This window comes from Zonotrichia leucophrys, chromosome 13 (assembly GCF_028769735.1).
Source record: "Zonotrichia leucophrys gambelii isolate GWCS_2022_RI chromosome 13, RI_Zleu_2.0, whole genome shotgun sequence".
Lineage (NCBI taxonomy): Eukaryota > Metazoa > Chordata > Aves > Passeriformes > Passerellidae > Zonotrichia > Zonotrichia leucophrys.
This window is the reverse complement of record NC_088183.1, coordinates 6,293,805-6,316,769: the sequence shown is the minus strand read 5'-3', so window position 1 is coordinate 6,316,769 and position 22,965 is coordinate 6,293,805. Positions and strand designations below refer to the sequence as shown.

At 57.8% G+C, this 22,965-nt stretch overlaps 2 protein-coding genes across 3 annotated transcripts; one reads left to right on the top strand and one right to left on the bottom strand.

Moving 5' to 3' along the window:
* LOC135453867 (cationic amino acid transporter 2-like) lies at positions 1 to 6,375 on the top strand. Its single transcript, XM_064725334.1, has 12 exons — positions 1 to 9; positions 1,570 to 1,942; positions 2,041 to 2,196; positions 2,452 to 2,620; positions 2,910 to 3,046; positions 3,410 to 3,632; positions 4,087 to 4,223; positions 4,540 to 4,642; positions 4,738 to 4,880; positions 5,193 to 5,359; positions 5,864 to 5,972; positions 6,221 to 6,375. The coding sequence occupies exons 1-12, from the start codon at positions 1 to 3 to the stop codon at positions 6,373 to 6,375; spliced, it is 1,881 nt and encodes a 626-aa protein (XP_064581404.1).
* A 328-nt stretch (positions 6,376 to 6,703) lies between these two features.
* CCDC69 (coiled-coil domain containing 69) lies at positions 6,704 to 16,191 on the bottom strand. 2 transcript variants are annotated; one of them, XM_064724823.1, is made up of 9 exons: positions 16,037 to 16,191; positions 11,015 to 11,084; positions 10,456 to 10,613; positions 10,203 to 10,278; positions 9,949 to 10,022; positions 9,639 to 9,740; positions 9,351 to 9,470; positions 9,005 to 9,102; positions 6,704 to 8,829 (listed from the first exon to the last, which is right to left on the bottom strand). In XM_064724823.1, the coding sequence occupies exons 1-9, from the start codon at positions 16,082 to 16,084 to the stop codon at positions 8,226 to 8,228; spliced, it is 1,350 nt and encodes a 449-aa protein (XP_064580893.1). In that variant the 5' UTR covers positions 16,085 to 16,191; the 3' UTR covers positions 6,704 to 8,225. The 2 variants fall into 2 exon arrangements, with proteins under 2 accessions (XP_064580893.1, XP_064580894.1); XM_064724824.1 differs by having other exon boundaries at positions 8,529 to 8,833.
* Between the last annotated feature and the right edge of the window lie 6,774 nt (positions 16,192 to 22,965).

The window sequence follows — 22,965 nt, the reverse complement described above, 5'->3', positions numbered from 1 at the left end:
ATGGCTACGGTGAGTCTTTTGTTTGCAGGAGAGGGGAAAATCGCCGGGGTTTGGTGTCCTGGGCGGGACTGGGGCTGTGCAGAGGGTGGGAGATGCTGGGGGCGGCTCCTCCTCACCCCCGGGGCACTGCATTGTCCTGGGCATTGGAGCTCCCTGCGACACCAGGGACGCCTCATCCTGCGGGTCTGGCTGCGGGCAGGGCTGTCCCTGTCCCCTCCAGTTCCAGGCCACAGCAGGGATCGCATGTCCCCTGTGCCACAGGGATGTGCCACTGCCCGGGGTGTCCCCCCATGGAAGGAGCAGATGATGGCATTTGGAGTGTGTGGCACGGCCTTGCTTTGCTGTGGGGTGACCTGGAGGTCCTGGCAGTACCATGGGATGTGGATCAGGTTCTCCAGTCCTGGAGCTCCTGGGAAAGGATGTGCGGGATGGGGGACACAAATCCCAGGCATGGCATGGCATACCAAGCACAGCTTCCCCTGAGCACAGATGTCACACAATTTGGGGTTTCTGCCAGGCTGACATCCCCATTGGTGCCTCCAGAAACCAAAGCATTACTGCACAGGCTGATGGCCCAGGGGATCCCCCTGAGCTGTGCCACTGACCCACAGTTACAGGGAGCATCTCCAGCTGAGCAGGTGGGTCCTCCCTGGTGCACTTCAAGGCAATTTCCAGGAGCAGAGCATCTCCCATCCTTCCTTGTCTGGCATGGGTTCTGTATTTCAAATAGTTTCAGTGTCAAAGCTGGGATAATCCTGACTGTGTGTCCCTGCTGAGGGTGCTGCAGCAACAGGACCTTCTGAGCCAGCAGGGGGGTCAAACACTTGTCCTTGTCCCCTCTCTCAAATTGGACATGCATAGCTGCATTTGTCACTGGGGATGAGAGAGCAGCACAGCTGCTTGAGCACCTTCTTGTCCAAAATGGGCTGTTTTACTGGCAGGGACAGAGAGCAGGCAGCACCCAGCGAGTCCAGGAGCACTGGGGATGGTGGGAGCTGCAAGGCCACCACTGAGGCTGGGTTTGTGTCACATCAGGGTGGTCAGTGGGTGAGGCAGAGTAGAAATTTTCCAGGGTAGAAATCCATTTTGATTTAGGTGGAATGTACATCTTTAAGCATGTAGCTTGCAGTGTAGTCTGACTGCAAAAGCCTGGGCTCAGAGACACTGCTTCAGTGAAAGACAGAGATGAAGGGGGGGAGACAGAAGGTGATAGAGAGAGACAGAGGCTGCTGTGAGAGCAGGTCAACCTGACCTAGGAATTCTTTCTGATAAAGAAGAACCAGCTGCAAATGTCACGCAAAATTCGTAAAAATGAATCTGTATGAACATATTGTGAAATTGTATGCATATAGATTTGAGAGGGGGATAAAAAGGGACCTGAAGTTCCCAGAGGTACGCATGTCATTTTAGGCGAATGATTCCCACATGTGTCCTGCGCTGTAATAAACATTCCAGCTTTACAACTTTCACAAAAGTTGTGGAGTTTTGTTTATTTCTGCAGAACAGTGGGGCAGCACACAGTGTGGCAGCACACAGTGCCCTCACCGCTGCTGCTCTCCCGTCCTGCAGGTGCCGTGCTGGAGCCGGCTGCGCTCCGTTCCCCGGCTGCTGTCCCGCAGGAAGCGAGTCCCGGCCGGCCCGGGGGACTCCAGCCTGCGCCGCTGCCTCTCGCCCCTGGACCTGGCTGCCCTGGGGGTGGGCAGCACGCTGGGGGCTGGGGTCTACGTCCTGGCAGGGGAGGTGGCCAAAACCAGCTCTGGCCCGAGCATCGTGCTCTCTTTCCTGATTGCAGCCGTGGTGTCTGCCCTGGCAGGGCTGTGCTACGCCGAGCTGGGGGCGCGTGTGCCCCTGGCTGGCTCTGCCTACCTGTACAGCTACGTGACAGTGGGAGAGCTCTGCGCCTTCCTGGCTGGATGGAACCTGCTGCTGTCCTATGTCATCGGTACAAGGCCCTCTTGATCCCTCCCACCATGTGTTGGTGGCTTTGCTGGGTGTCTTTTGAGCCATCACCTCATCACACAGCCATCCCCTTCTCCCCAGGTACTGCCAGCGTTGCCCGGGCCTGGAGTGCTACCTTTGACCAGCTCCTGGGCAAGAGGATGGGGAGGTTTTTGGGTGCTCACGCAGCCATGAGCTCTGTGGGGCTGGCAGAGCACCCAGATGCCTTTGCTGCTGGCCTGGTGGTCCTGCTGGCAGGTAGGATGCTTCCCCCTGTGCCACCCTCCATCAGGTAGGATGAGCTCCTCACCTCACTGTGGGCTCTTCAGGATGGGGCTGACCCCTGTGAGGATTTGCCATTTCCCTGAGCAAAGAATGGAGAATGGAAAGGGAATCTGGGGAAATCTGCAAGATATCCTGAATTTACCACTGCCCCCCTTTTCCACCCTCCCCAGGACTGTCTACCCTGGTGTCATCCAGGACCTCATCCAGTTTTGATTTTTTATTCTCCAGCGCTTCTTTCCTTTGGAGTGAAGGAGTCCACCATGGTCAACAAAGCCTTCACAGCTCTCAACGTGCTCGTCCTGCTCTTTGTCACAGTGAGTGGCTTCATCAAAGGCCACATGAGCAACTGGAGGCTCAGGGAGGATGACCTGCCACAGGCAGCTGCCCACGAGGCTGGGTATGAGGGGCTTCACTCTCCCTGTGCTGCCTTCAGAGTGGGGTGGGGAGTCGGACCCCCAGTGCTTTATGCCAGGAGACACCACTTTATCCCAGGGGACACCACTTTATCCCAGGAGACACCACTTTCTCTGTTTCTCCCTGTTGGCAATGTGTCAAAGAGACAAAATCCTAAGCCCTGCTGGGTTGATGCTGTGGGTTGAGGGGGCTGGATGTTCAGCTTGACCCCATCCTGGGACCCCTTTGCACTGACCCCCCTGCACTGCCTGGCTCTTCTTCCTCCTCCCCAGGAACCAGTCCATGGCTGACAACAGGACCAGTGCCTTTGGGGTGGGAGGCTTCATGCCCTATGGCTTCACTGGCACCTTGGCTGGAGCCTCTGCCTGTTTCTATGCCTTTGTTGGATTTGACTGCATTGCTACCACAGGTAACTGGGGTGGGGGTGCTGCTGGTGGGACCCTCCCTGCAGGCTGGGCTGGCAGTGACTGTCCCCACAGTGCTGGGAACTGGTGTGAGGCTGGGAATTGGGCACATTCCCAGCTCTGTGCTGCAGCCACCCTCTCCTGCCCTTTCTAAGAGTCCTCGTGGAATGTCTGGGCTAATCCTGGAGCAGAGACGTTCTCTATCCCAATATCCCTGGGGCCCAGAACATCCAGTGGTCCTTGCTAGAAGGTCTCTGTGTCCTCTCTTGGGGGGATATGGGATCTTCTCTCCAGCCTGTGCTGGGCTCTTAGCCTGCCATGCACATTAAATGAGCCTCTGTTCCTACAGCTGAGCTTGTTCTCCCCAGGGGAAGAAGTGAGGGACCCGCAGAGATCCATCCCCATGGGCATCATTCTCTCCCTCCTCATCTGCTTCCTGGCCTACTTTGGGGTGTCTGCTGCCCTCACCCTGATGATGCCCTACTACCTCCTGGACACCACGAGCCCTCTGCCAGTGGCCTTTGAGTACATTGGCTGGAGCAGTGCCAAGTATGCTGTGGCTGTGGGGTCACTGTGTGCCCTGACCACCAGGTGAGGGGCACCCTCTGATGGCATTTCTGTGCTTCAGAGCAGCTACTGGAGCTGAACACATCCAGGAGATATTATCCCCAACCCCTCCCTCCTGAATTCCTCCTTGCCTTTCCTGCTTGATTAAAATCCCTTCCACACAAAGATGTTCCCACCCTGGCCCTTCCTGATCAGGGAGAGCAGCCAAAGCCCTTGGCCACTGAAGGAAATGGCCAGGTGGCACCATGTCCACAGGAGTGGGCTGGGGTGTTCTGGCATGCACAGGTGACTGCAGACATCTCTTCCCTGACACTGTCCCTCATCTGATGGTGAGGAAGGTGATGATGTTGTTAGATGGTCTTGAGAAGGTTCTGGGCCAAACAGATGAATGGGAGCTCCCTTGGAGGGGAAAAAGGCAGGATGGCACCTCCTGCATTCCTCTCCTCTTCTCCCCCATCTCCTCCCCTGTCTCATGCAGCCTCCTGGGCTCCATGTTCCCCATGCCAAGGATCCTGTATGCGATGGCTCGGGATGGGCTCCTCTTCCAGCCTCTGGCCAAAGTCAGTCGCCATCAGTGCCCGGTGGTGGCAACTCTGGTGTCGGGGGCAGTGGCAGGTAGGTGAGTGCTTGGGTCACCCTCAGCTGTGAGCAGGCCTTGGTGGGTGTCCTCCTTCCCTCTAGCTTGCCTGCAGCTGTTTGAGCCTTGTCTCTTCACCCAGAGACAGATCTCATGGTGGGTGAGGACCATTTGGCCTTGATGGAGTCCCAGCCTCTCTGCACTGCCAGGCAGGAGGTGACAGGATGCTTTGTGCTAGTGACCAAAGCATCACCAGTCCACTGAAGTTCTGTTGCAGTGAGAGTATGAACTGAGGTGGGCACAGCAGCACTGCCAGCTCTGCTCAGAGGCTGTAAGGGCTTCTCTTCCCCCCAGCTCTCCTGGCCCTTCTCTTCGACCTGAAAGCCCTGGTTGACACCATGTCCATTGGCACACTGCTGGCCTACTCCATGGTGGCTGCCTGTGTGCTGCTGCTCAGGTGAGACTGCTGGGACAGGGGACAGGGCTCAGCCAGCTTCTGGGACAGGGCAGGTGCAGGTTTGTGTGCACTGACACCCCGTGTCTGCTCCTCAGGTACCGGCCTGAGCCTGGCCCTCGGGACACTCCTGTGGGGAAGGTCCCAGCTGTGCAGCCATGGTGGAACCACCTGGTGCAGCCACCTCCCCATCCCACCCCTCGCTCCTCTGCCCTGGTGGTCTGGGCTCTGACAGCTGCAGGTGTGTCTGGGATGGTGGATGGGCTCTAAGGGAGTTGCCTGGGGGGACCCAGGGGGGACATCCCTGCTGTAGCAAGGGCTGGCCTGGTGGAAACCACCCAGCAGCAGATGCAGGGGCTGCATGGCTCCTTCCTGCCCTCATCCCACTGCCCCAGTGGGACCTCAGGAAACCTCCCAGAGGGAGAGAAAAGCCAAACCCACCATGAGAAGCCACCCAGCCGTGTCCCCTGGTTGTCATTTGTCCCCCATAGCAGCCTGACAGAGGGATGGCACAGCCCAGGGGAGCTGCCCTGACACTGTGGTCCCTCTGCAGCTGCCCTGGCCTGTGCCCTGGGCTGGGTGAGCACTGCTGGGCTGCCCTGCCTGCGGGCTGGGGGTGCCTGGTGCATCTCAGCTCTGGCCCTGCCTCTCCTGGGGATCCTGGCAGCAGCTCTTCTCATCTGGAGGCAGCCTCAGAGCCAGGACAAGGCGTCCTTCATGGTGAGCACCCAGCCCAACCCTCAGGGTGTACCCAGGAACAAGGACCTGGGGCACAGAGAGCAGGCAGGTGCTGCAGCCCTGTGGGGAAAGGGCCATTTGGGGCTGTTCCCTCTGCTGCAGGTCAGGCACATCTTTGCTGCATCCACATTAATGAGGCACTGCTGGAGGCAGCCTGTGGCTCATGGGGTTTTCCATAGGGACCACGAGGGCTCTTCCCCCCATGGGCGGAAGGGGCATCTCCCAGCTGAGCCCAGTGCCTGCTGAGGAATCCAGAGCTGCTCTTCAGTAAAAAGATACCTGGCCCTAACACCTTGGCTTACTTTCACAAGCCTCTCATCTCAAATCCTGCAGTGCAAAACACCCTCCCAAGCATCCCTCTCCAGCACAGGCTGCAGTCCCAGCTCGGATGTCTGAGCCTCACAGCCAGGCTGGGCTTCCCTTTGCCTGTGGACAACCAGCCAGAGCAACAAAGAGCTGCATTTAGCTGTGGAATTTACCCTGCAGGTTCCCTGCCTGCCCTTCCTGCCTCTCGTCAGCATCTCCACCAACGCGGTGCTGCTGGCCCGGCTCAGCGCGGCCCCCTGGCTGCGGTACCTGCTCTGGATGGCTGCGGGTGAGCACGGCCCCTCCCGAGGCCCCGGGGCTGCCTCCAGCCCCTCTGGGGGGAGGGATGGTGGTTTGAGGCACCAATGTTGCTCTGAGCAGTGGTGGGGAGGGAGGAGATGCTGACCCTTGATGTCCAGCAGTGGTGGGAGCACCGTGTCCTCTGAAGTGTGGCCCAAAGGAGGGGGGCAGCACTCGGTGGCTGGGAGGGGAAGGAAGAGAAGCAGCCCATTTACACCCTATTGTGCTCTTTCCCAGGTTTCCTCATTTACTTTGGCTATGGGATCTGGCACAGCACTGAGAGCCCCTGGCCTGAAGGGACAGGTCCCCAGGAGCTGCCCCAAAGCAGAGCCAGGGAGGTGGCCCTGGAGCCCCGTGACACTGCCCTGTGCCCATCTGCTCCGGGGCAATGAAAGGGGCTGGCCAGTTCCTGAGCGCCTGGCTCCCTCCATCCTGTGCCTGGGGGCAGGGAAGGGCCTGGCTCCCTCCATCCTGTGCCCAGGGGGCAGGGAAGGGCCTGGCTCCCTCCATCGTGTGCCTGGGGGGCAGGAAGCCCCTTGGGCTGTGGCTCCTCTCCCACAGAGGGGCCCAGCCCTGCCAGAGCTGCAGGAGCCACTGCCCCGAGCCTGGTGAACCTCCCTGAGCACCCCAAATCCTCACAGCGAGCCCCTGCACACAGAGTTCTCTTTGGAGAGGATAAAGCACCCAAGTGGTTTTGCTGTTGTTACTGGGCTGTGTTTTTGGTTTTTCTTTTGAAACTTTTCCCTGCAGCCACCCCACAGGCCCCTTGCCCACCCTGCTCCTTCAGCTGCTCACAATGAGGTGGAGAGGCCTCTTGTGCTGCCCTGACCCTCCATTTCACCTGGGCACCCAGCCTGAGCTGTTATCATCCCCCTCATGACTGCCACTGGTCCAGGCTTTCCCCCCTTCACAGTGTGCAAGTCCTTTTCTGCACTCATTTATTCCTCCTCCTCAGTTCCCAGTGTCCCCTTTCCCAGAGTCGGGCACATTCTTCCAAGTCCCACGCAGGATCTGCCTCTGGGGTTCTGGGATGTGGTACCAGGTGTCCAGAGCACCATCCCAGAGCCCACCAGCTCACATCCCTTTGTCCCAAAATCCTGATCCCTCCAGCCATAGCCAGGCAGGGTTTGCTGGGCTATCCCTGCTTTGTGTTACAGCACGTGAGGGAGTCACAGATGGTGTGGGGAGCAGAGGGTGCCCTGGTGGGACATGGTTCTGACACAACAGGCTCCCCCATTTCCCCCTATGGCCACCCCATGGGCGTGTGTGGGTCAGAGCTGGACCCCACATCCACGTTGCCTTCCTGGCTGCCCGTTCAGCTGCTGTGTTTGTGATTAGGGTCAGCACAAAGGACGGAAGTGGCTGATGCAGTGGCCCTGATGCTGGGAGGGCCCGGGTCTGCCCTGAGCAGGGAGCCCATTGAAATGGAGGAAAAGGGGCAGGAAAATGGGGATCAGCCTTAAGGGCCTCATCTGGAGCTTCTTTGTTGAGTCTTTGTGGTGCCAGCTCCCACCCTTCCACTTCTCCCCACTGTATGGGGTGTGGAGCACACAAACCCCCACTCTGGGATGCTCCTTCACCAGTCCCCCAAACCACTGACATGGGATTGCTGAGGCTGCTGCTTTTTGCAGATCTGTAATCCTTACAGCCAGCAGCACCTTGGCTGGTGCACACACACACCCACACACACACCCACACATACCCACACACACCCACATGCACACACACACACCCACACGCACACACACCCACGCACACCCACACCCACATGCACAGCTCTGGTTAAACAGTCATGGGGAGGGAGGGGACAGCCTGTGACAGCCCCAGAGCAGTGGCTCCCACCACACTGGTGCACCCAGGAGAAAGTGCTTGTGTGCATCCAGCCCTGATCCACAGCCATGCTGGCAGCACCTTCCCTGCTGGGGATGCCCTGCCTGGAGCAGAGGGTGTGACCTGCCAAAGCCTGGTACCCCGGGAGGATGCTCTGCTCCCTGATGTGCTGCTCCAGCTTTTGGGGGAGGAGATGGGACTGGTGGTGCTGCTGATGAGCAGCAGAGACAAGTAGGGCTTTGTGAGCTGGGACATGCCTGAGCTGCAGGAGCAGTACCTGGGAGACATTTGCTGAAGGTGGAGAAGTTGATGGGAATAGTAGGGTGGGAGCCCTGCCTGGTGAGGTTAACACCATGTCCCCAGTGCCGTCCTCATCCTCCTGGTGCTTGTCCTGGTGGCCTCCTCATTGTCCTCATGCCCTGGGGCAGCACTGGTGCTGTTTATATTCAGAGCCAAGTGCTGGGTCAGATCTGGCCCAATGCAAGTCTGTGTGTCCTGGCTGACCCCTTTCACCCCCAGACACCCCCTCACCAGAGCAAGGGGTGCAGGGACTGCGTGGGTGGGAGGCCAGGGTCCCTCTGCAGCCCCACATGGGCTGGGGAAATGCAGGAGTAAATGTCCCGTGAAATGCTCCATCACTGCTGTGAAATGCTCCATCGCTGCCGTGAAATGCTCCATCGCTGCTGTGAAATGCTCCATCACTGCGGTCAGTGAGGCGCCCTGAGGGCTCGGCCAGCCCGGAGCCCTGCCCCGACTGGGGGCACTGGTGCGAGCAGCCCCGGTGAGAGCAGCCCCGGTGCGAGCAGCCCCGGGCTCGCAGGGCAGCCCCGCAGTCCCCGGTGCCGCCGGTGCTACGTGGCGATGAGGGGCACCTCGCCGGTGGCCATGGGGAAGGCGGCGCCGTCCCCGGCGTGCAGCACTCGGTACAGCAGCTCCTCCTTCTCCCGGCGAGCCTGGTCCAGCAGCTGCGCCTCCTTCTCCAGAGCCCCGCGGGCCGCCTGGAGCTCCTCGGAGAGCTGCCTGCGGGCACAGGGCACAGGCTGAGGGCACAGGCTGAGTGCCCACGAGCCCCTCTGCTCCCTGCAAAGCACCCGGTGGCACCGCAGGCTGCGAGGTGCTCCCGCACTGGCACCTGTCCCCCCCCAGTGCAGAGATGTCACCTGTGCCCCCGTGGGTGGGACCAGCGCTCACCTCGCCATGACCAAGTGGTTCTGGGTGCGAACTTGCAGGTCCTCGTTCTCCTGCTGGAGAGTTTTCACCTTCTCCTCCAGCTGAAGGTTCCTCTCCTCCTGGAAGGGGGCAGGAGGGTGAGGAGAGAGCTGGGAAGCACTGTTGAGCCCCCTGCCACCCCATTTTGGGTGAAAAGTTGGTGTGGTGGCTCTCCCATCTTCCCATTACTCCCCCATCTCCTCCCCAGGCCAGGAGAGGAAATGGGCTCCGTCCACCTTTACTCCAGCTGCAGTTTCTGGGCAGAATTTAAGTGGGTAGAGGAGCTGAAAAGAGGAAAGCCCATGTGTGACCCCCCCTTTCAACCCACCACGATCTCCAGGTGCAGCAGCTTCTTGTCCAGGCCGTGGATGTGCTCGTTCTTCATCTCGATGACAAAGTGCAGGCTCTCCAGCTCCTGCTCCCAGAACGGGCTGGGGCTCCCGTGCTCCTGCAGGGCCATCACTTGTGTCCAAGGGAGCTCAACACCCCCCAGGACAGGCTTTGCTCCCCCCTTCAGCTGTCCTGTGCTCCCCTCTGGTTCCAGCCCCCCTGCCAGGGGCCATCAGAGAGGCCCCTTGGCTCTGGGTCAGCACCCACAGCAGGTCCCTCCCTGCACCTGGATGTGCTTCTTGTAGTCTGTTCTCAGGAGTGACTCCTCCACCCGCTTCATCCTGTCCTGGAAGGATTTCAGCTGGGAATTCAGTGCCTGAATTTTCTCCTAGGAGAACCAGGGAAAAAGCAGAATGAGAGGTATCTGGGGTTGCTTTCTGGACTGTGGTACCCAAATAACACCAGGGCTGGAGGAGCTGGTGCAGTCCCCAAGCACACCAGGGACTGAGGTGGCCATGTGGGGCACCATGGCAGAACCAGCAGATGGTCCTCAGCCCTCCACAAGCCCCCCTCCCCAGGGATTTCTCTGCTGGTACCTGTAAGGCTGCCTCAGACCTGTGGTGGGACTCTGTCAGCAGCAGCTTCTCCTGCTCGTGTGCTCCCTGGAGCTCTGTGGGGGAACATGAGCTGAGTGCCACCAGAGTGGGGACATTGGGGCAGCTGGCTCCACCTGAGCCCCACAGAGGTGGAGAGCAGGGAACAGCATCCCCATGGCCCCAGAGGCAGCCAAAGGGACAGGGCAGTAGCAGAAGAGGGGGACTGCAGGGAGCCCCACTGCCCTGGCACACACCTTGCAGGGTTTCTGTGTGCTCTCTCCTCAGGGCATCGAGCTGTTCCTTCAGCTCCCGCTCTTTTCTCTTTTCCACCTGGGAAGAAGTTGGATAAGAAATCTCAGTGTAAGGGATGCAGAGCTTCCTCATCCTTTCTTAGACCCGTCCTTCTCCCAAAAATGGGAGAGCCCAGCATGTGCCAGGGAAGACCAGGCTGGTGTCATGCTCCATGCCCAGCTGCTGCCTCCAGCAGCACCAGCTCTTCCAGCTCACCTGGATCTCGATGTCCTGGGAGATGCTGGCAGTGCCTGCCCGGCCGCCATCCTGCTCCTCCTCCTCTTCCTCCTGGCCTCGGAGGAATCTGGCACTCTCCGCCCACTCCTCTGGCCGCGCTGCCTTCTCGCCGTGCTCAGGAAGCAGGCAGGCATTGGCTGCGGGACAAACACGGCTGAAGCAGCGCTGGCTGCCTCCCCTGGCTGGGCTGCCTGCACACCCTGGGCAGCTGAACCTGCCAGTGCTAGGGCCGGGTTCAGCACTGCCCTCCTCCCACTGGAGAAACACCTCCCTCCATCTCTCTGGTCCAAATTGGGATGGTGCTGCCAGGCTCAGAGAGCACACAGAGCTTGTCGGGTCTCCTGTTCTGGGGTCTCCTGTTCTGTCTGACTGACAGGAGGGGATGCTGCTGTCTCTGGGATGCCCTGTTTGCCCTCCTGCACCAGCATGCGCCTCCATCCTCCCCATTCTCCCTGGTGCCATGCTGGGGCCTGACCACTGCTTCCTTAATATCACTCTGAGAAGGCAAAGCAGGGGGAAAACACATTTTTTTCCTCACCATTCTGTGTCTTCAAGGCTGAGAGCTCCTGGGAAGCCGATCCCCTCTGCTGCTGGGCTTTTAGCTGTCTCTGGCAGAGAGAGAGGGGGCTGGAGCAGGGGGGAACAGAGTGGGGCAGGTGGCTGCAGGCAGAGAACACCCTGCACTGAGCCCCCATCAGCTCTGCTAAAACACAGGTCCTGGGGGAGCAGCGGCCCCTCCCCAGCCCCTTGCCCTCTCCCAGCACTGGGCACCCATGGGTGTGCATGTGCTGCCCATCAGGCAGCCTCAAGCTCATGCCAATTCCCTGCATCCCAGACAGATCACCAGGTAGCATTCAGCTGGAAAACCTGGGGGATGCCACCCCCACCGACACGGTGCTGGTGCAAAATGGGCTCCAGCAGCAAAACTTTTGGTGGGGGAGAGCAGGCAGCACTTGGCAGGGCCCCAGCTTTGGCACTCCCTTGCCACCCTTCTCCTGTCCTGGGACGCTCAGCTCAGTCTGGTCCCTGGCACCTTGCAGCCCCCCAAACACAGGGCTCTGCCAGGGCCTTACACAGATGGGCTTTGACACAGCTGGAGCAGGAGTGAGAAATGAGAAATAGCCATAAATCAGAGACGGTCCAGCCCCTGTGCAGGGCTGGCAGCAGGCGGGAGCAGGCGGCCAAGCAATGAGCTCAGGAGCGCAGGAATGCGCTGCACAGCCCCGCACGCTGCCGCTGCTGCCTCGGGGCTGAGATAACCCAGAGCCGGGAGCTGCCTCCAGCAACACAGCTCCGTGGGATGCCTTCCAGCCCTGCATGGGTTTAATTTAGTCACTTGGATGGGAGAAAAAAAAAAGAAAAAAGGACTGGATGTATTTTTATCAGTTGCTGAAAGATAGAAGCAAAGCTCGCAGGCTCTCGGCTCGGCCTCGCTGGCAGAGGGCAAATCTGGTCCCTGATGCCCATCATTGAGATGTGCTTCTGGATATTGCATAGGTGCACGGGGGGGTGAGAAAATTCACCTGAAGGCACGGAGTGAAGCAACTTCCTACCTCTAGGAGCAATTAAAATGCTCTCCAGCCCCCGGCAGAGCTGTCCCTAAAAATCCCGATCCCTAAGGAGAGCAGCCCTGTGCCCGCTGTGCCGGCTGCTCCCCGGCTCGGCCCCGCTCAGCGGCGCGGCCAAATCCAGCCCGGATTAGGGAGCCTGGCTTGGGAAAAAGCAGGGGAAAGCAAACAGCCGCCCCTGTCCCCGCCTCCCCTGCAGCCCCCCTCCTGGAGCTGGGGGGAGGCGCAGTTCCAGCGAGCAGGAGAGCTCCAAGGCTCTGGGAAGCCACGGCTTTATCTTCCCTTCTATGGCATGAGCAGCCGCGGCGTTGAACGCGGCCCAGGCGAGGGGGCGAGGAGGCAGCCGGCAGTCCGAGCTCACAGGGCTCGTTCTCCTTGTCCATGCAGCTCACCCAGAAAGCGAGGGGTGCCCTGGGATGCTGCTGAATCCTGGCACACCTGAGTGCAAAGTGTCCCCAGGAATCCCTGACACAGCTCATGCCACCTCATACCTCATCCCTGGTATTTACCGTACCCGTGTCCTGTGATGGGATTTGAAGTCAGGGGATGGGGGGCAAGGGGAGAGATGGATGAGACAGTCGAGGCTCTGCAGTCCTGAGGGCATCACAGGAGTCACAAAAAGCCTCCTCCCCTAGCCCCACACCCCATATCCCCCCTCTTTTTTCAAAGTCTGTGTAGGAGGACCCTGCTGACACAGGGGGTGACACACACCTCAAGGGGTTTGGGTGATCTCAGCAGAGCTGAGAACAGGATGCTGTTACCACCTCCAGGAGGGACCCCAAACCCCCAAACCAAACCACCTCTGCTCCATTTGTCCTGCTCACTGGCATAAGTGATGTCTGAAGACAGAGAGCCCAGGTCACCTCCATAGCACAGGCAATGTCCCCAGCACACACCCAGGGAATCTTCACCTCTCCCCCACACCCCAAATCCAGCAGGATGGGACCTCAGAGACCCTCAGCCTCTAAAGGAAGGTGATTTGAGACACCAGCCCTGAACTCAGAAATAGGTGAAGCGAGCAACAGGTTCACCAGCATCAACAGACAAATCTAAATACTTGCCCTGAGGTTATGAGTGAGGCACCTTCCTACCTCTAGGAGCAATTAAAATAGCATCTAGAGCTAATTTTAATCATAAGCACTCAATTGTCCTTTGCAATAAAAGCTCCACCTCTGAGGCAAACAGCAAAATTTGGCTGAAAGCTCTGAAATATGGAGGGACTTTCCACTGTCACTTCCAGAGAAGCTTTGCAGCGCCCAAACCTCTGGTATCGCCTGGTGCATTTTGGAGAGCTGGAAAATCATCCTGGAATCCACAGTGTGTGCAAGGAGCAGGTTGGGAATTGCTCCAGCTGGAACAGCTTTGGCCAGGGAAAAAGCAGCCTGATACATCCTGCAGGTGGGGGCCATCCACAGAGTAGCTTATCCTGTAAGTTCTTGGAAACCTCTGCCAAAAATACCTTCCAGCTATGAAAAACCAAAAGTATCTACATTCTTAGAACTAAATATTTCTAATAGTCTGGAGCAGAACTGTTTATGGATGGATTAATAGGGATTTCCAACAGGACCTGAGTCATCTCCAAGGGTTCTGGGGTGGGGAGCACCAGTGCAGAGCAGCTGGCACAGTGTGGGCAGCCGGGGTGGCTGCAGCCTCTGCTTCAGCTCTTAGCGTGAGGTGGGGTTTTGGACTGTATTTTTCTTCCTCTTTTCCTGTTTTACAAGTACATTAAGCAATTCAACCATGCAACCTAGCAAAGGAAATCACAAAGAGGCAGGAAATGAGTATTTAAATCCTGATTCTGCTCCTGGGGAGGAGGCTTTGCTTTGTGGCTGTGGAGAAGGGGGCCAGGATTTGGCCCATGACTGTAACACCTCCCAGGACCTGCAGCAGATGCTCAGCGCTGCCAGGGCAATGCTGGCACGGCTCCGTGGGACCTGTCTCTAACCCTGCTGCTGTGTTTCCTCCAGCGATGGTGATGGCTGTGTTGGGAGGTGATTATCACCTCTCCTGCAGTCAGATCTGCGCCGAAGACTGTAGGCAAACACTTCACACTGTTGACAGCCCCGAGTTTTGCATTCTGACCCTTCCCTGACTCCTGCTGCTCCGTACAGTTCCTAGCACTTCAAAATAAATTCACCCCAGCCCTGGAAGGCGGCCAAACCTCAGCCCTGACTTTTGGGAAGGCACCTTGGCCTCTCTCACGCCAGCAGCGTGACCAAAGCGCGAGCGGTGACCGTGAGTGGCCAAGCAGGGGTGGATGGAGCTGAAGGGGAAGGAAACCCCCGGGGCAGCACCCACAGCTCAGGGCTGGGTTCTCTCTGTGCCTCCCTTATCGCCCTGCTGCCCGCAGACTGGTGCCAGGGAAGGATGAGGCTGCCAAGGCACCTCCCCCAGGGCACACAGTGGCTCCTGGTGTGTCATCCACCCACCAGACCCAGCCCAGCACCAGCTCCTCAAGGTCACCTCAAACCTGGGACTGGCTTCAAAAGCCTCTGCAGCCCCCAGTCCCATTAGAGTCCCCAGCCCCATGAATTGCACATGACTTCTGGATGGGCTTATCCCTGGGGTCTGAAGTCTCCCCTGACCCTAAGCAACCTCAAGGGACCAACTTTGCAAGTCCACCCATCAGCATGGAAGGTGAAGGTCTCTCCTCCTGCCTTTTGGTACTCTGGACATGAGAACATGGGCAGGAGTGGCCCCACGCCTGCCCTTATGCCTTTTAACCATAACAGGGATTTTAAGTGCTTCTTTCAGAATGACTTTCAGTCACAGCAGCAGGGCTGTTTATGGGTAATGACTGTTGGTGACACAGGGCTGAGCAGAGCTCGAGCGCGGGCAAGTGCAGGAAGGGAGACGTCTGTAGGCAAATGACAAATTTCCGTGTTTCGGTAAATGTGGGGCTCTCAGCACCTGGGGCCTTGGGGCTGTTGTTTCACCCTGTCCTCTGCCTGTTCTTGAGAGCTCTCAGAGTCACAAACCAGACCAGAAATATCTGATCTTATGGCATAGCATAGAGTGGGATTTTTTCCATGATGTGGAGAAGCGACCAAGCCTGCAAGTGCTGTAAATAAAGTGCACTTGTTGGATGCATGTGAGCCCCGTGCCTGCTCCCCATGCACATCCTGCAGTGGGTTCTGTGCTCCCAAGTGGGGACTCTCACAGCTGGATCTGCAAAGGGCCACCCGTGCCAGGGGTGTTCCTGCCTTCCCTCCTTCCCCTGCCACCCTCCAGCAATCACAACACCAACCGCAGTAAGCACAGCACATCCAACAGCAAAAACATCTCCCGAGGTCAGTGGTGAGGCACTGGGGCAGCATGAGCACATCAAATAATAACAATAACAATGATAACAACAATCAGCAGATAATTTCAGACCTTGCTGAAGAGCTTTTCAGTACAGAGCAACGTGCTGAGATCTGAGGGGACTCAGAGTGTTCCCCTACAGGAGCGATGCCTTCAGCTCAAGGGGACACGGCCTTTGGGATCAGGGAGGATGCTGTGGGAAGCTGGCAGAAGACTAGCTGGGGGAACCCATCCCTGTCATCTATGGGACCAGCATTTCCAACAGGCATCATCATCCCAGATCCTGCACCCCGTTAACTATAAAATCCCCGTGATGTCGGGGTGAGCCTGGAGGGGTGCAGCAGAGTGCAGGAGGATGCAGGAGGACGGGTGGCTGCCAGCTTTCATTGTCCCCGCTGCCACCTCCCCCTCCACAGTGCCGGAGGGGTCCCACACAGCCGGGGACAGCCACACCGCCCGGCACCACCGCTCCCGGGACAGGGAGGAACCCACGCCGGGTGCCCCAGCACCCCTCATCCCCAGCACTGCGAGCAGGACTCCCCGCAAACATCAGCCCCGCGCGAACCCCAACTCCATCGAGCCCCGACAACGTGTGCACTCGGTCCCACAAGAGCCCGACCCCACGGAGCCCGACCCCGAGAGAAGCCCAGCCCAAGCCCAGCCCAGCCCAAAGCCCCCGCAGCCGCTACCTCGGCACCGACGGGGCAGCAGCGCAGGGCGCTGCCGGTGCAGCCCATGGAGCCCCGGCGGGACCCGCTCAGCCGCGGGGCGCGGGGCGCGGCATCCCCCGGCGAGCGGCTCCGGGACGGGACGGGACGGGACGGAATGGGATGAGCCGCCCCAGCTGGCAGGCAGAAAAAAAAATAATTAAAAAAAAAAGTAATAAAAACGTCCGGCAGCTGCTGACAGGCAGCGCCGGGAGAGGGTGCTCTGCACCCCCGAGCCGCGGGCAGGGCCCCCGGCCGCAGCCTGCCCGCCCCCGGGGCTGGCCCTGCGCCCCCTCCACCCCGGGGTGTCCCCGCCCTGGGCCGGGGTGCCTCGGGAATGCTCTGTCCCAGGGCCCCCTGCCCTGAGGATGCTCCGTTCTGGGTGTGGGATAGGGAGAGCCGGATCCCTGCATTGGGGTGTCCCCTCCTGGGCGAGGAGAAAGGGGAACAGGAGCCCTGCACCAGGGCCAGGGTGGGAGCAGGACCAGCTGCTCAGGGGGCTGCCTCTGCTGAACCCACCCCAGCCCCCTTCGGAGTAGGGATGAGGGTGAGGAAGCAGAATCCATCTGCCTTTTGCCATCACCCCATCAAGTTTCAGCTTGTGTGGGGGTATTTGTGGACAAGTGGTGGGTTTGGGGTGTTGCTCCTGGCAGGAGCTCTGCTCTGGGGGTCGTCGTGCTGGCTGGAGAGGGTTTTGGTGTGATCCATATTGCCTGAGGGATTGCATCCTGACAACCCTTCCCTTGAGCATCCCACACACCCCAAATGCTGGGCCTGGAGCCAGGGTTCCTTTTCCAGGGGGAAATCCTAGATTTGGGAAGTGGGTCCTGAACACATAGGGAAAAATACATGGATTTGAAAGTGTCCCATCTAAAAAATAATGTGAGGAAAGGTAGGTTCTTCCAAATGTTTTTATTTTGATTTTATTTTTAAAGGACATTTTAAAAATTATTATTTTTATACATTCCTGAATGACCACACATTGTGACCTGAAAACCCATTGGTGCTACCAGAACTGCTGAAATTGGAGTGTTTGAACCTGGTCACAAGGCCGTGCCTGCATGGAAACATTGCAAGATTTTTGTCAACAAGTTTCTATTCTGACATTTTCCAAATATCCCCTGGGAGAAGTCCAAGCAGCCTGCGGCTCTGGGGATGCCAACACCTTGGCATTTTGCCTGGGCAGCGAGGGAGGAGTGGAGGTGCCTGGTCGTCCTGTCACGTTCGGCTTGGAGGTGTTTTTCTTGCCCTGGTAACCCTGGCACGGGAGGAAATTGTGAAACACCACTTGGATGGGAGGGTGTGGAAGGTGAGGGGCAGGTCCACACTGCCCCAAGTCTCCAGGGGACTGGTGGGACCAGTTGCCTGCGTCCTCTTAGGCGGCTGCTGCCAAACCTGAGTGAAATTTTGTGAGTCACAGAAGCTTCTGGCATCTGCTCCCACTGCTCAGAAACCACCGAGAGCATCTCAGTTCTTATCTCTCCTAGCACTTCAGAGTGGGGCAAGTCTCCTTCCCTGCATGAGAGTACTTATTTGGGCTGAGCAGATCGTTTGTGGGATAAAAGCACAAGGTGCTGTTCTCCACCTCTCCAGGGTTAATTAAAAATCCCGGTCCAGACTTCTGAGACTGAAGGCCTACAGGGGCAAGCACAAAGCACATGCAGATTTCCAGGCTGAATCTACATCGCTGGAGCCTGGCTGCAAAGAGAAGCAACTGTGTGGGCAGCTGATGAGGAGCCTGTCCAGCTGCCATCACATCTTGCTGGTGCACAAAGGGCCAGTACTTCGCACATGTGCTGGTGGAAATTTCAGCTTTTTACTGTGGGGTGCAAGGGGTGCTTGGGGATGTCCCCCGTGCCACAAAAGTGGGGATCCTGGTCGGATTTTGCATGACGATGGTGGAGAAAAAACAGTTTGGTCACATCAGTAGGCAGAGCTGGGGCTTGGGGATGTGCCTGTGCAGCAAGGCCAGCTGCAGCACCCCCATCCCCAGATCCCCAGCCTCTGCTGCAGGCTCTGCTGTGACAGCCCTGTGCTTCTAGATTGCTGCCTTTTGGCTGCCCAGACCATGTTACATCCTTCCTTCAGCCTGTGGGTGCACTTGTGAGGCTGCCTGCCAAAAGCCCTGCCTGTGCTACCCCAAATCTCTCTTATTCTAGCTTGATTTTAGCAGTTCCTCAGTTTCTCCAATCTTTCCTGTGGAAACTGCATGGGATATGTGCCTGCCAGACTGGTCTTTCATCTCAGCCCTGCTTTATCCTCCTCTGCCCCAGTACACTGAAAACTTGCTCCCTTTTCAGGGCAGCACTTTTAACAGCCAGAAACTGTTCTGTTCAGCTGCTTTTAAGCAAAGCAGGGGGTTTCCATGGCATTGTAGGGGTAACCAGAGCACCCCAGGGATCTGGGGAGCAGAAGGGCCTGGAGGCTGCGTGAGGCAGCCTGGAGAAAAAGGAGACTGTGGGAGTGAGGGAATACCAGGGGCTCCAGGTGAGGGGCTCTGCTCCCCTCCCAGCCCCAAACACAATGCTCCTTCTGTGTCCCCATGCATCCCTATCCTCATCCCTGTCCTCCGGCTGCTCCAGGGCCTCAAAGTGAAAGCCAATCCCAGGGGATATCTTTCAGCCCCGCTCCCGGCTGGGAGGTGCGGGCTATTTATGCCTCACCCCGGAGCCTCGGCCGTGGATCGGCGGCGCAGTTGTCGCTGCGGGCTCGGGGTGGGCAGCAGCACCCAGCGCGTCCCCTGCCTGCTCCCACGCCCTGCCGCACGCTGCCGCCCGGCCTCGCTGCTAAATAAGGACGGAAGGCTAAAAATAGAGCTGAGACAAGGAGCTTTGGACAAGGCAGGCAACCCTTCCCAGGGCTGGGAGCACTATGGGGAGGCCAAGCAGTGTCCGTGTGCGAGGCAGTGCAGAGCTGAATGTGGGGAAGGGTCTCACAAGTGGCTCCTGACCGTGCTGTGGCAGGGGGGAGGGCTGAGACCTGCCACACTTGTGTCATGTGTGCTCAGCTGGCTCAGTCCCCTCCGCAGGATAAAAGCATCTGTCCACCGAAATATATGGGAAAATCCATGCTGCTGTGCCATCCTGATGGAGGGGTACCCGTGTGACCATTCCAGCATGATGGGGGTGCCTGGGGCTGGAAAATGATCCGCTAACAGGGGGTAGGAAAGGAAGAGGGGATGATAAATCCAGCATTTTACATCGATGGGTGGTAAGAGTGCTGTGGCAAACTGCCCAGTCAGGGGCTACCCGATGCCAGCGTCCCCTCCCCCCTGCTCACACACATCGGGTGTGAGGGTCTCAAATATCTGAAATATCTCAAATATCTCTGCTCTTCAGCTGCCGCCTGCCCTGTGCCGAGCGCGGGGGGAGCGTGGGGGTCCCGGGTACTGCCTAGAGGGTACCGAGCCTCGCACAGCCGGGGCACCCCCGAGCGGGATGTGCGGAGAGCCGCAGCCCGGGGTGGAGGGTGGGTGGTGGGGAGGTGGTCGTGCTTCCCCATGGCAGCCGGGTGATGTGTGTGCCCCGGAGCCCCCCCAGTTGCTCCTAAAGCCCCCTTCTGCCTCTCAGCTCCCCCCATCCTCTGTATCACCCTCCTGCCCCCTCTCCTCAACCCACAGCCCCTTGTGACACCCTGCAGCCCACAGACGTTGTCCCTGCCTGTCTTACTTGGGTGTTGTCCTGCTGCGAGAGCTGCACTGTCCTCCAAGGGTTCGGGCTCCCGCGTGCTGCTGGAGGGGACTCAGGTGGGCGGTGGGTGAAGGAATGGATGGAGCAGGAAGTGTGCTGGGATGGTTAAGGGCGGAGTGAGGGATGGAGCAAGGGCGGGCTGGAAAATAGAGCAGGGTTAGGGGCGGAGAAGGGAACACTGCAGTAGGGGGCTGAGGTGAGGAGGTGCTAGGAGGAAGCATAACTCCATAACTCCAAGACCAAGTCTGCAGTACACGAGAACTCTGAGTGACCTGGGAGTGCCAAACGTCTTTGGCAAACTGATGTAAAGGAAACTGGGGTGATGAGTTTTGTTTCCTGTGGAAAAGGGATGGCATTTGTGTCCGTGGGCCTGCACCCTGCCCAGGACCTTTGATCTCGAGTGGGCTGCCACCTCCTAAAATTCCAAACATGGCAGGTGAGACGGGGGCTTTGAAATTTTACTTGGGGCAGAAACCAATTTTGGATTTAGCTGAAGTCTAAAAAAGGAAGTTCGAGGCTACTGTCGGAAAAAGAAATCTGGGTTACAACTGAGTGCATGGCCTTGTCCCTGTGTGAGTAAAAGTTTGAGGTTTTGCCAGCAGCCGTCGCTGAGTGCTGAGGGGTCCCCTGGTCACAACTTGGGAGGGTTTGCTTCAGGCTTTGCTTGTGAAAGGTGTGAGAAAAGCAAGCAGCTCTGAAGCAGATGAGCAACCTCTTGCCTGTTGAAGCACTGGATAAATCAAAGATAAACCTTCAAGGACCCTTCCCACCCAAACCGTTCCATGATTCTTTGCCCTGGAGGCAAGGGTGCACCTGTCACCACATTTCTCCTCACAGAGAAAAGCAAGGCACAATTCTTTTCAAGAATATTTCTGGGTTTCACATTCTCTGAGCCTCAGAGAAAGGAAAAACAATTCTTATCTCATTTGCTGTGCCTGTGTTTGTGCCAAAGTAGAATGCAATGTGGAGATTGCTTACCCAAAGTGATGTTGTTGTTTCCTTGGCCTGTCAGGGCCGAGTGTGTGTTTGTGTGTCAGGACTGTTGGGTGACAGTCACGAGTTGTATGTAGTGTGTGCAGGGTTGAGTACTTGGCAGATTCAGTTTATGCAATATAGTATAATAAAGTAACTAATTAGCCTCTGATAAGGCAGAATGCAGATTAGTAATATGATATGACATTAAAGGACACGTGAACTCTGTGAGACAAAGACACAAGATCTGGCCCATCCCTAACTTAGGACACAGCTAATAATAGATAAAATAAATTTTAACCTATTTTTGAAGAACTCTATAAAACTAATGGCAGATGATCATCTGGCAAGCTTCCATGCAAAATTTCCTGCTGATGCTGGCTCAGACAGATGGAGATATGGGAGGAGGGGGAAGAACAAAGTGCCACAGGGCTTTATTGGATGAGCCTTGAGAGGTTTCTGCAAGCTTCTATTGCAAGGTTGATGAACCTTGTGTTTGTTAACTTCAGTTTTGCTCAGTGTTTTAACCCTGCTTTATTTCCTGTGGTCCAGATGACACATTTATACATCTTTAGAAAATTCAGTGGGATGCTCTTCAACATGTGAATTTGCACCAGTGAGGGCAGAAACTTGATGGTTTTACCTCAATCTATAGTTTTTCAATATTGCTATAGAAAGTGCTTTTCTGTGAAATGTCTACTTTGTTTAGATCATGCAAATTTAGTGCTGGCTGGTACTTCCATAAGATGAAGAGTAAGAATAACTCAGGAATGTTTCATCATTTGTCTCTGCACTGGTCAGATATAGTAATTTGAGCTCCAATCTGTAGAAATTTAGTTGGACACTCAGAGGACAAAAACAGAAAAAAATGCTTTGGAAGGATTTTTCCTTACTAGTGAGTGAGTTTCTACCTGTAGGAGCATGCGGGGGGTAGCACAGTCGGGATGGACGGAGACGAGAGATCTCTACAGCCAGGTTGTAGAAATTGGGGTTTATTGCAAAGGGCCTGGGTGCAGGGGCCTTTTGGAACTTGGGGTTTGCAGGCGCGAAATAATTCTGTCTGTCCTCTATTTATTAAAGCAGCTGTCATATTCCACCCTCCCCGTGAAAAACGCCAATCACTTGTTTTTAAAATCTTAAAAGTTTAATAGTAATAAAATGGTTATAAAAATGGTAATACAATTAGAGCAATAATATTTTGGACAAATTGAATTAGGACAATATGAGACAACATAAACAAAGAGTTACGGACGTCCGGGTACCTTTATCTGGGCAGCACGAGCCCGAAAAAGGACCCACGTTAACAGAGAATTAAGCCTTAAAAACAATAACGCGGAAGGATACCTGGAAGGCGGTGCAGTATTCGCCTGCAGTGGTGCCGTGTATGGACCCGGTGGCGGCGGAAGTGGCGTGCCCGGGCACAGGGATGCCGGCTGTGGCTGGCCAGCGGCATGCAGCGGCTCGGAACCGGCACCGGGCTCGGAACCGGGACCGGGCTCGGAACCGGGCTGTTCCACAGCTGCGGCGAAAGCGGCGACGGGTGGCGGCGGGGCCGTGGAGATAGAACTGCGCATGCGTGCGGCTGATCCCGCAAGGAGCGCTGTGGTTGGATGAGTTGGCGCGGAGGCGCCGGGCGGGGGTTATAGCAATGCGCATGCGTGAGTTGCGTCACTAAGGCGGCGCGGCGGCGGCGGCGGGCGGGCGGCGCGGCGCGGCGGCGGGCGGGCGCGCGGCGCGGCGGCGGGCGGGCGCGCGGCGCGGCGGCGGGCGGGCGCGCGGCGCGGCGGCGAACGACGGGACGCCCGTGGTTGCGGCGGGCGGCAGAGCCGCGCCATCCAGCCGCTCTCAAGCGGGGGTCCGCCGTGCCGAGCGGCGGCGGCAGGAGAAAGCGGCGGGGTGGCCTCGTCAGCGGGAGATTACCCCGGGGTGGCGGGAGGCAGGAGAAGCGGCGTGGGGGCGGCGGGAGGCTGCCGCGGGGGGGGCCATGGCCACCGGTGGGCTAATCGGCGGCTGAAATGAACTCGAACCGCGGCGTGCAGCCGCTGGGAGCCGGCGTGGCTGCTGACCCAGCGGGCAAGGGCGCCAGGCGTGCTCAGCACCGCAGAGCCGGGAGCAGCACGGGACTGCAAGGACGCAGCAGCGACGGCACTTGGGCCACCACTGGCGCTGTGTCGGCAAAGAGGGCCAGGGGGACTTGGGGGGCGGCAGCAGCGGCCGCACTAGCGCGGAGGGGGGGGGAAGCGGCGAAAT